The sequence below is a fragment of the Emys orbicularis genome, chromosome 10, assembly GCF_028017835.1.
Source record: "Emys orbicularis isolate rEmyOrb1 chromosome 10, rEmyOrb1.hap1, whole genome shotgun sequence".
Lineage (NCBI taxonomy): Eukaryota > Metazoa > Chordata > Testudines > Emydidae > Emys > Emys orbicularis.
The window spans coordinates 40,793,486-40,805,883 of record NC_088692.1 but is presented as its reverse complement, the minus strand read 5'-3'; the positions used below and the strand labels follow the sequence as shown (position 1 = coordinate 40,805,883).

The 12,398-nt window shown below is 46.7% G+C and overlaps 1 protein-coding gene across 3 annotated transcripts in view; it reads right to left on the bottom strand.

Moving 5' to 3' along the window:
* Window positions 1–12,398, bottom strand: part of MAPK8IP3 (mitogen-activated protein kinase 8 interacting protein 3) — a 192,471-nt gene that overhangs the window by 18,089 nt on the left and 161,984 nt on the right. For all 3 annotated transcript variants that reach the window (XM_065411505.1, XM_065411507.1, XM_065411506.1), the window contains 6 exons: window positions 9,022–9,148; window positions 6,631–6,726; window positions 5,841–6,002; window positions 3,432–3,597; window positions 2,785–2,970; window positions 1,821–1,993 (listed from right to left, as the gene is read on the bottom strand). In XM_065411505.1, coding sequence (XP_065267577.1) covers window positions 1,821–1,993; window positions 2,785–2,970; window positions 3,432–3,597; window positions 5,841–6,002; window positions 6,631–6,726; window positions 9,022–9,148 — 910 coding nt within the window. The remainder of the gene's footprint in view (window positions 1–1,820; window positions 1,994–2,784; window positions 2,971–3,431; window positions 3,598–5,840; window positions 6,003–6,630; window positions 6,727–9,021; window positions 9,149–12,398) is intronic.

The window sequence follows — 12,398 nt, the reverse complement described above, 5'->3', positions numbered from 1 at the left end:
CAGGGTTGCCCTTCCAGGCCCGCCCGCTTCATCTCTGAAGTCTCCCAGGCTCTGGCGATCTCCCGTGGGAGACTTCAGAGATGAAGCGGGCGGGCCTGCTCCGCATCCTCCAGCCGTGTCCTCAGGTCCATATCTCCCGGACTCTCCACCCTGAGGGTCTGTGTCCACTTGATGGTCTGTCCCACGACCACCTGGGTACCGGCCTCTTGCAGGCCCCACTCAGTCTGGGTTTCCCCATTGGCGACTGGCTCAGCAATGGTCTGGGTCCCAACCTCCTGCTGCATCCTCGCCATCTCCATCGCTGCCTCCGCCCTCTCTCGTGGGTGGCCCGATGGCTGGTTAGCCATTATCCCTGCCACCTCCACCGGGTCCAATGTTGCCCCTTCCAGGCCCCCAGGCACCTCCTTCAGCTGCCACTCAGTTTCATTAAGGGGGCAGTGCCTCCTAACGTGGCCCAGCTTCTGGCAGCCCCAGAAGGCTTCCCGCCTCTTTGCTGCTTTTGGTCTTTTCCGCTCCTTTGTGGGCCTAGCCCTCTCTGGGCTACTCTGGGCCGTGTTCCCTGGGCTTGGGCACTCCCTCCAAAGGTGCCCTCGCTGCCCACAGGCCCAACATATCCACAACCACCTGGGTTCCCTCACCCAGCGGACTGTCTTAGGGACTTGTCCCTGTCCCTGCTCGGGATGAGGTGCCCTGACCACACCCCAATAGGGACAATTTCTTTTTAAATGTCCCTGCCTTGTACAGGCATAACACGCCCTACGTTCCCTCTGGAGGAGCTTTACCAGGGCCTGCTGCTCCTCCGCCAGCTGGAGCAACTGTTCATGGAGGGCCCACTGCACCTCCCATAGTCTCTGTAGGTTGTCAGCCCCCTTTCACCAGGGCACTGACGCCTGTCCCCAACAAGGGGTAGCACCTGGGGCCTCTGCCAAGAAAACCCCAGTGTACCCGGGTTCCATCATCCCTTTTCCGTAGCTCGGCACACTTTGCCTAGTCCTCACAGTCCCCTTGTATCATGCCCGCATTCTCTACCACCTTGTAGAGATGCAAGGACTAACTGGCGCGGCGCCTCCTGCTGGTCATCCTGGGAATTAGCTCTCCAGCTCCGGAGCACCCTCTGCTGGCCAATGTCCCGCTTGCTCAGGCCCCCGTGTCCCTCCCGGACCCCAGTGCCCCTTCCTTCAGGGTTCTGCCCTCTACAGTACCCCCAAGGTCTCTGGGTCTCCCCTCCCAGGGGAACCCCCAACCCTCTATCCCACCTTGCCTCAGTGGCTACTGCCCATCGTCATCGAGCCCCCTTTCACTGGGGCAAACTGCAGTCTGTCATGGCCACTCATCATCGGCAAGGGGGTTTGGACCAGCTGCCTCTGCCTAACCCCAGGCTGCACCTCTGCAGCCCCAGTACATTCTTTAGGCCTTGCACAAGGGCCTGCAGCCTGGGGAGTTGCCAGGCTGGAGCTCCCCAGCTCCTCTTGCCTTTCCCCAGCACTGCTCTACCTCTGGTACCCTGCTCCCAGGCAGCTAGGTCCTTCTCTCTCCACTGCTGGAGACTCTTTCAGTAGCTGCCTCACAGCCCTTTTATAGGGCCAGACGTGGCCTGATTAGGGCGTGGCCCCAGCTGTGGCTGCTTCCCCAATCAGCCTACCTTATTGGCTCTCCAGAGCAGCCCTTTCCCAGGGCTGTTTTAACCCCTTCAGGGCCGAAGCTGGGTAACCGCCCTGCTACAACAAGACAAAAATATGGTTCCTGCCCCAAGGAGCTTATATCTAAGCATAAGACAAGAGAGCATACTCCATGCAGCCAGCCTACCTGTTCTGTCTAACAGATGCCTGAGCTGGAGCTGGATCTGTAAAGATATGCTCTGTAAGTGGACCAGGCCGGACTTGAGCTGGTTCTGTTTCAATTGCACCACTCTCTGGTACCTCTGTAGCTTCTGTTGCCTCCTCCGTGGACTGGGACTGATTGATCTTCCCATTGCTGACTGCAGCCACCTCACCTAGGGAAGGGGAACATGTTGTAAGGTGGATGGGAAACAAGAAGGAGGGAACTATTTATATATATATATATATATATATATATATATATATATATATATATATATATATATATATATATATATATATATATATATATATATATATATAAGTTTCTGGTTTTATGATTATTCTTGCAAGTCAGACAGCTTTTGTGTCTGCTATTATAGATTCCCCAAGCCTGTGTATAGATGGGGGAGTACTAAAGAGAGATCTCTGCTCTGAAGGAGAGGAGTCTGAGAGTATTTTAAGGTGAGGTGTGGTCTATGTCTGATAGGGTGTCAGAAACTCTCTATGGCCGCCCGTTCCACTGAGGATCTGATCAGAGTATTTTTACTCCCCTTCCCATACTGACTTCTTTGCTCACCTCAATGAATTAGTGAGTTTATAGAGAGACATGGGTTGGTAAAGGAAAATGCTAAGAATAGCCCCAAAAGTGATAGATCAAGGACATGTCATCTGTGTAAAATATTCCACTCTGTTAACCCCAGTACTGTACAGCGTAATCTGGATCATTCATAGGGAAGAGGAAAGGAACACTCTGGATTCTAAATAGAAGGTCTCAAAGGTATAAACAATGGGGATGGCCAAGATGTTTATGACTTAGACCAGACTGCAAGACTTCTTGGAGATCCCCAAGGACTTCAGGCCAGGAAGGGGAGTACTCAGATGAAGAAGGATGTGGCTACATATGCCTTGTTATAGGCACAGGGTGAAAACCAGATCATCATGAGACCTTAGTCCTGAGACTCACTCTGTCCCTTATCCAGCACGGGGGTGTCTCCACGGGAAGAACAGTTACTGCGTGGCACGTTGCACCGGGTTGCACAACCCACCAGAGTGATTCCTGCAAGGACTCCATCTGTTCCAGATGACTCTTCTGGATTCACGTCTCCCTCCAGAAAGATCTCGCCTGGAGGATAGTCACTGTCACTAGCCGCTGAAGGGAAAGGAAGAGACTCTTTCATAAGTATAATAGCCACTCTACCCTATTTTGGCTTAGCAGTATTCCTGAGATATCCATGGAGATATAACATTCTGATGGTGAGTTTATCAGTCTCATGAAGACACCACAGCCCCTTGGAGAGTGCCCTGCCCAGCCTCCATATCAGGGCCAGGTTTGTGGAGCCCTTACTCACCCTGGTGAGCACTTGCTCACATGAGTAGACTTCTGGAAGTCAAAGGAACTACTTACATGAATAAGTGCTCATCACATAGGTAAAGTCTCCACAGTCTGGTTCTACATGAAGGCGGGATATGGGTGACCATCCATGGACACAGTTGCTGAACTGGTGACAGCAGCTCCCACTTGTTAGCTACAGAACAACTAAGAATCATTTGCGACAAATCTGAGGAGTTGATGAATCTGTTCAAGCTTGAAAGGTGCCTTTTCTCACTTACCAGGGATGCTGGAAATGCAGAGTACGTGGGCATTACAGACAGTAAACTGATCCACCACTGTGCCAGGCTGGTTGGCATCAATGATCACGACTTTACTTGTAGAGAGGGTACTTGTGAGGATCCAGACTCGGCTGGATGTGGCATCCATCTCATGCAGCTCCTTTGCCTGCAGGAGATAAAAATGCAGGGAGAGAATCAGCCCTCCTGAGACTCCAGCTAATCAATCAATCTTTGACAACATTAGTATTGAAGAGACCAGCCTGCCAGCTCTGGAGAGTGAACACCTCTTGTTAGCCTCTGAAGATACACAAAAATAGGCAGTCACAATGCAAACTTCCGCCATGCTGCAGCCCCAGCATACCTCAGACCAAGCCCGCAGAGACCACCTATGGGGCGAGTGGTGAGTTTGGTCCTTAGCCTCGCTGCTGAGACTTACAATTAGTGACACTGGGAACTCATTTCATAGAGGCCACCAAACAGCAGTCAGATAGTAACAACATTTAGTTACTATAACCTGGGCTGCACTTGAACTATCAACCTAAGCAAGGAAGGTTCCGTCTACTATTAGCACAACCAATCCATTTTTAAAATTAATCACAGTTCCCCAGACATAATCACAGAACAGCCATACATTCCCTCTAGGTGGCTTCAAACTGTTGTAACATTGGGTTCAGTATCTCACTGGGTTTCACTGGGTTCAGTGAAAAAAGTTGCTTTCTAGAATGGGAAGTTCAGAAGCAGCGGCTCGTTCCATTAAAACCTCTCTTGCAATGGTAAAACAGGGCAAGGAATGAGCTCACCAACACACCTAGCAATAAACCCACTTCTTAGCTCAAAATACAACTGGGAGGCAGATGGGCTTGAGGGTGAAACCCACCGGTTATTAGAAATCTATTGCTGTATTATCCTCCTTCCCAGAGGATTAGCAGCCACCCTACTGTGGGAAGACATGGAAGCCAAGAGTAGCCACAACCTTGCAAAGATTTACAGAGCAACCTACAGCTCTACTGCACTTTCATTAGTTATCAGTTACAAGTCAGTCATCACTGGCTCTATCCCTTTCCATCCTCATAGCTGCTAACATTTCGCCATTTGGAAAGCTGAATTAAATGAGCCATTGAGTTGCCTGCCATTACTGCGTCTGTCTGCTTGATAGCCGGACAGCAACGCTTCTGTATTACAGAATCAGCATTAGCCATCTTGCACCCAAGCTCCAATACCATGATTCTCAACACATCCTGTTCCTGCCTGAATCCTGATACTATTTATGAAAGACTGCATTGTCATTTGGCATCAAACGATCCTTTTATTCTAATAAAGCACCTTGTATCTGTAGATCTCCAAGCACTTTACAAAGGGGAAAATGGAGGTTTGGCCAGGGTATATGACTTATCCAAGATCAGAGTCATTGGTGGAGCTGGGAATAGCACCTGCTCTTATCACTGGACAATGCTGCATAGATATTAAACCAATGGTAACAGGAGGAAAGACTATGCAAACAGCCAGTACATATGAGACATACAGTAACTCCTCACTTAACGTCCTCCCGCTTAACGTTGTTTCAAAGTTACGTTGCTGCTTAATTAGGGAACATGCTCGTTTAAAGTTGTGCAATGCTCCCTTATAACGTCGTTTGGCTGCCTGCTCTGTCCACTGCTTGTAAGATTCTGTGGAAGAGCAGCGACTTTACAGGGAGCATTGCACAAGTTCCTCTTCTCCGCGTCCTCCCCCTCCCTCCCAGAGCTTCCCCCACCACTAAACAACGTTTCGCGGCGCTTAGGACTTTCTGGGAGGGAGGGGGAGGAGCGGGGAAGCGCCACGTCTCCACTCCTCCCTCTCCCTCCCAGAAAGTCCTAAGCGCCGCTAAACAGCTGTTTGGCGGCGCTTAGGACTTTGGGGGTGGGGGGAAGGGCGGGGATGCGGCTGCTCCGGAGAGGAGGTGGAGTGGGGGTGGGAAGAGGTGGGCCTGGAGTGGAGCGGGGACAGGAAGTGGCGGTCCTGGAGCATCCCCTGGCAAAGTTGGTGCCTGTTCTTATCCGGGGAAGCTGCCGCTACTGCTGCGAAGGTGCTTCCTAGTGTCCTTGCCTGCAGCGGGCTGTGCCTGTGTGGGGTAAGCCAGGGACACTTCCCAACCACAATACAGTACAGTACTGTACAGTATATAATGCCTTTTGTCTGCCCAAAAAAAATTTCCTTGGAACCTAACCCCCTGCATTTACATGAAATCTTATGGGAAAATTGGATTCGTTTACATCGTTTCACTTAAAGTTGCATTTTTCAGGAATGTAACTACAACATTAAGTGAGGAGTTACTGTAGTTCTAATACTATGATGATGGGTGTGCCATATAAGGGGGGCAGGTGAGGACAGAAAGAGGAGGGGAGAGAATCAGAGGGTCCCTTTTCTGACCTTTTTCTTTTCTGGAGATGTGTGGTTACTCTTGGTGTTCTCTCCTTCCACCTCCCGGTCACAGGTGAGAGGATCACGTCCAGGATCTGACTTCTGTCCACTCCCAGAATCCTGTTCCAAAGGCTTCCACCCCATCAGGTTGACTCCAGCTGCGCACCACAACTAAATGATCAAAGCAGAAATCTTAATGGACTAAGAACTATTTGGTGACCAGAACCTTACTCAATTCAAGTACCTCTGCAGAGCATTCTATGTACATACCCAACACTTAAAAAAATTTAGGGGAGGAAGGAAAGAGGAAATCTGCTGTCTAGTAGAAGCCACTACATTTCCACAGAGACAATTTAGCAAATATGATTAGCAGATATTAAAAGAGAAAGAAAATAATAAACTGCGTGTGTGACCTAAAATCAGGCTGGTGAAAGGTCCACAGCATTCCAGTGAAAAGGGTCCCCAGACTCTCCTAGGTGGAGAAGCAGAATGTTTTCTTTACACGTCAATAACCATAGAACAGGCAGCACTAACGGAGTCCCCAGTTGGAAACAGGGCTGTTAGGGCATGACTCTGCAGTATGTATTGTTGTCCTACATGCATTAGAAATAAGTCATTCCAAAGGCAAAGCAGGAGTAGAAGTCTTCAGATTTAACAGAAATTTGGAACAATTGGGCCATGTCAAAAATTTCAAACAAGCTAAAAATTGCACCAGTAATCTGACCATAATCCATACCCAGGGATGTGCACCACTCACAGTCACAATGGTATGTAGAACAGTCTATAGCTGAATGTTTACCTTCATGGTGGGGTCCTTCTCCACTAGAGGGCGACAGTACACAGGCACAGGGACATTTTTCATGCGGGTGTCTTCCTGGCCACCATTGGGACTCAGCTGTGGGGGAAGAGGAGACAGAGAAAGACAGTACAAGGGTGTGATATGATTACAAGCGAGCTATAACAATAGAGCTATAGCCATAAAGGTGTAACAAAAAAATTAGCCTTAGAAGGACCTTGCAGTTACTCACTGCCAGTGCCTGTGTATGCTTCATCACACACCTTGTATGGAATGACGCCTCAAATGGCCTGGAACCAGTATACCTGAGAGACCACCTCTCTCACCATGATACACTGCCAGAATTATAGTATGACTCTAAGAGCATCCCAATGCAAGAGGGCCAAGGGCTCACTTTATCTGGTAGTGAGTCAGTGAGTTACAGCTGGCATGACCAGTTCAGTGTACTCCAACTCACTAAGGTCATAACTTGTATCCAAAAAGTGTCATATAAGCTATCAATAGAAATCACTGATCATTAATATTACTGTTTGGTGTAAGTACGGAACACAAATTCAAAATTACAAACATATTAGAAATTGTGTGTCCTGACAGGCAGGGCTAAAGTTATTCCACTCTAGACAAAGGGAGATGCCTTCCAGGTGGCTGAATGACATTCAATGTACATTAAGAGATAATGGGAGTGCAAACAACATAGAAGATAAACAGGACCATCAAGACAGCAAGGAAAGAGATTGCAGGAAACAGAGTAATTTGCACTGTAGCAAACACCGGGGGATGGGAGGGAAGAAACCAGCATGGTGCTTCCTCCACCACCAGACTCCATGTTGCCTTCCTAATAGCTTAATGAACTTCACTTTGGTGAGTAACCTTCAGAAAAATTCACTAGGTTATAAAAGGAAAAAGAACCCCCAGTTATCTTTCACCTGAGATGACTAAGGAATTGAGGGGGGGAAGGGATAGCTCAGTGGTTTGAGCATTGGCCTGCTAAACCCAGGGTTGTGAGTTCAACCCTTGAGGGGGCCATTTAGGGAACTGGGGTAAAAATCTGTCTGGGGATTGGTCCTGCTTTGAGCAGGGGGTTGGACTAGATGACCTCCTGAGGTCCCTTCCAACCCTGATATTCTATGATTCTATGAGTACTTTGAACTTTGTAGGAGATCCTGACCATAGGAGTGGTCAGCCATCTTGCTGGAAGATGATAAGAATAAAGGCTTTAGATTGTTTTGTTAAGCCTTAGCTGCTAGAAAGCATTTTTCACTGGTATTTGCTTGTAACCATTTCTAACTCTACCCTTTATACTTGAACTCACTTAAAATCCAATCTCATATTGTTAATAAACTTGCTTTACTTTTAATCTAACCCAACCCAGTGCTGTGTTTGATTTAAAGTGAACGTGAACTCTAGTTAATGTGGCAAGCTGTTGGGATATTGTATCTTTAAAGGAACAAACAAACCTTAAATCTCTCTAAATGGTCCAAGAGAGGGCTGGACATTGCAGAGCACACGGTTTTGGAAAAAATTGGGATTGTGAGTGTGTTGCGGTCACCTTGCCAGGTGTAACCAGAGCGTGGCTGCTGGAATCAGAGCTGCTTAACCCACAGACACTCAGTGCGGGCTTGTCTGCTGGCTGGAAAAATCCAGACAAGAGCACCACACAGCAGAACCTTTTGAAGCACTTGGGGAGTTACAGGGCAGGCAATGACACAACCCCTCACTGGTCTAGATTGCCCCCCAGAACGTGACATATGGTCAGCACAGACATTACTGGTATATTCTCCCTTGATCTAATGAGAGCAGGTGGCTGGCAGAGCATTCTGTAAGGGCCCCAGGACACTGGAATGCCCTCCCACCCAGCTCCAAAGCAGCCTGGGGATTTGTCAATGTTCAGGGCCCATTGCAGGGCCCATTTCCGTCACCTGACCTTTGATGAGAGGCAGGTGGATTGAGGTGTAGGCCAACATATTGGGGTGATGGTATTTGATCTTGCTTCTGGGCAGACCAGAGAGCTGACTGTGTTGTATCTGGGTTTGTAATTTTAAATAATTGGCAGGGCACTCAGAGCCTGTGTATGGACTAAATTGAAAAAATAAAGTAAATAAAAATAAGAATGGGCTCTAGTGGAGGAAGAATTATTGCTGCTTCCAGACTGAGTTCTTTCAGAAACTTCCATGCAAGAGAACTCCCCCTCCAATGACTGCAGAGGGCATATAGAAAGGATGAATTTGACCCAAGCTCACCAGGCAGACAGCATGTGTCTACAGTATCTTTAATTCAAATGCTGTACCAATAAAAAGTATATTTACCAATAGGGGGAGTTAGGTCTCTACTGGTTTCATTTGAGATTGTAATCCCCTGTTCTTCCCCCTCAGCCTTGCAGCAAATGGTTCCTACCTGCTTGTACTTGGCGGGAAGGCTCCACCCACAGGCCTGTAATCGACCGTCATCATTCCGCACGTGCTCTCGGACCTGGCGGTACTGCTCGCGCTTCTGTTCACGACGTGTGGATGACGTACAGTCACTGAGGAGAGAAGCAACAGTGTTACTTCTCAATCTATGGTTAAAAACAGAGGCAGAGGGTCAAGGAAGCGTTGCCATGGCAGGCGGAAGAAAAGCAGTCAGAGGTCAAAGAATACAAAGCAGGAAATAAAAGTGTCTTTGACAAGAGAAAAGGAGGAGCAGGAAACAAGAAAGGTGGACCCAGGGAAGCCCTAATTTCTAGCTCCCTTCCATCTCACCCACTGTGGTAGGATAGGTCCTTGGGAACACTCCTAGAACCCTTCAGAGATGGAGAATCAGCTTTCTAGGAGACAAACATTCATGGGAGACCCTATGATTATCAGCTTAGGTTCCTTTGCATTTTACTGACCCCATGACCTCAGCTGGAAGATATTCCAAGTCTCTCCTTCTTTCATTCCAATCAACTGTTTAATCTTTTCCACATTTTGAAACCCTCTCTGTTGGCTTGCTGAGAAGGTGAGCAATTCCTTTGAAACTGCAGAACAAGTGGCCAGCAAGTAGGGGGTGCAAGCAGGGCCGAATTTCCAATTAGGCACAGTAGGCACATGCTTAGGGGCGCTGGCGTTCTAGGGGCACCTAAATGTCAAAAGTGGGTTAATAGTTAAAAAATTTAATACATACAGCTCCCCTGTGGGCAGCCAGGCTCCTGGCATGGGTTGGTGGCTGCCCAGCCTGTGGGGCTGGAGCAGGTGAGTGTCCGAGTCAGTCCGCCTGGGGGAGCTGAGCCGCAGCTGAGCGGGGCGGCTGCTGAAGGTGCTGGGAACGTCCCAGTCCCTTCCCAATCTCGGCCGCTCCACTGCCTCCGCCCCATGCTGGGAAGGGAAAGGGAGGGGTGGGGCCAGCGCCCCATTCACTTGCAAGGGCAGAGCCGTGGGAAGAGGTACAGTCCCACACTTGCACCTCGCCTGGGGCGGATGGGCTGCTCCCTGCCTCGGGCTGGGAGCATCATGCGTGCTGGAGGATCTCATGCCTTCCTGGAGAGGCTATGTTTATATTTCTTTTTGTTTAATTTCTTATGGAAAACACGAAGGGAAGCTGTAGGCAGGGGGTGGGCTCTGAAGATGCTGTGCCTAGGGGCGCGTAAGGTGTAAATCTGGCCCTGCGTGCAGAAGTGACATGTCTTCATCTCCAGTTCAGAAGCCAAGAACATCACCTCCATGATGCTCCCAGTCCCAGCTGAGGTGAGGAAACAGGTTGTGGCGGTCACCAGGGTGGATAAAAATCAATTATTTTAAAAAAAAAAATCGGATTTTTTAAAATTTAAATCGGATTTTTTTGATAAAATGCTTTTTGGGGAAAAAACCTATCTAACGATAGTTTTAATTAAGATACATTATAGCTCAAAGATATCTCATCATGAAATAGGGATTATAAATTCTAATTCTATAGTATTAGACAATATATTCATGTAATGTTTAAGAAAAGTTTTGTAAATGAGTTCCAATAGTTCATGGATTAGGGACCCAATCTTATGGGATTCCAGGGGCTTCTGTATAGATTATTTAGGTTAATCTTTCTATCTACCCAATGGGATTCAGTGCTCAGTCTAGAAGATACCATCAGAGATGCTTAGTTTTGCAGTTCTCAAACTGTGGATTTGTGTCTCCAGAGATAACATGCTTGTTAAAATCAAAAATGTTTTTAAATAAATAAATAACATACAGAGGTGAGAAATAACAGACCTCAACGCTATTGTTCCTCTGCAAATTTGTGTACAGAGAGTCAATCCCTTACCTCTCTCTAAAAGTGCAAAGTTTCAAAAAGTTCAATGCATAGAAGATTGTTGGGGGCTGAATAGATCTGGACAAGAAGTCTGGAGATAAATGTGAGAAGGGGAGGACAGGCAGTAGAACCAAAAGTGAAACTGTTTGAGCAGCATATTCCAGAAGGCTTGAAGTCTTTCTGAGTGTAGCCTTCATTGATTTGAGATCTACCATACCATTCTCTCACTAGAAGGGAAAACCTATAATGGCAGCAGGGCGTAAAAGAGACCCAGTTTGGGAATATTTTAATGAAGTTCCTCTACCTGTGGGTAAGCCAGGCATGTGTACAAAATGCAAACAGTGCAACAAAGAAATGCAAGGCCTGGTTGCCCGAATGAAACAACATCATGAGAAGTGTTCCTTCTCAGGAGGAAGCTGCATTGAAGATGATGAAAAGTACATGTCTGAACATGTAGGATCTTCAGGTTGGTAAACTTTTTTATTTCATGCTTCTTTCTTAAGGACTGCCTGTCTTCCTTCTGGACTGTTCTTGAATTCTCATGTTGGAGCAAAAATTATAATTGTTACTCTATGGTACTCATTTTAGATGCAGTTGTGATAAAAAATAAATAGCTAAAATAGGCAGATCTTCCTTTTACAATTTCATCTTTAAAGTAGTACTGAGTGTCAGTGAATGCAATGAGTAATACTAAATGAGCAGTATTGTAATAATAATTAAATAACTGCATTTACTTATTTTGTCTGATGACTATCCACCTTCAAGATCACCATCATTTTCTATAGTTTCAGAGTTATCTGCCAGTGATAGTGTTTCAGTCACATCATGTATGTCACACAGTCTCAGTATATCACCTGTAGCAAAAAAAATCTCCATCATCCAGAAACAACCATAGATAAGTTTGTGATAAGAACCAGCAGATTAAAAAAAGAGGTAATTGATGAAAAAATTGCCCAGTTTGTTTATGCAACAAAATCTCCTTTCCATATGATTGAGAACCCACACTTCATTAACATGGTTCAGTCATTAAGACCAGGATACAGTCCACCCAACAGAGCAGATGTCGCAGGCAAACTGCTGGATAAAGTGTATGAAAGAGAAATTGAGCAGTGTGCAAAAAGGTCTGGAGGATAAAATTTTTAATCTGAGTCTTGATGGGTGGAGCAATGTCTACAATGATCCTGTTGTATGTGTTTGTCTGACAACAGAAGAAGGGAATGTTTTCCTTACAGAAACAATTGATACATCAGGAAATGCACACACAACAGAATACAAGAAGTAGCAGTAAAAAAAAATACAAGAAGTAGCAGTAAAAGCTATAACAAACTGTGAAAAAAAATTCAAATGTTTAGTACGCAGCTTGGTCACAGACAATGCTGCAAATGTATCCAAGATGAGAAGAAATTATTTAGAAGAGAGCAAAGAGAGACCTAAGCTAATAACATACGGTTGCAGTTCTCATTTGACGCACCTCCTAGCCAAAGACTTCAGTGTTCCAGAAATAAAGGCTAATGTTGTTGAAATTGCAA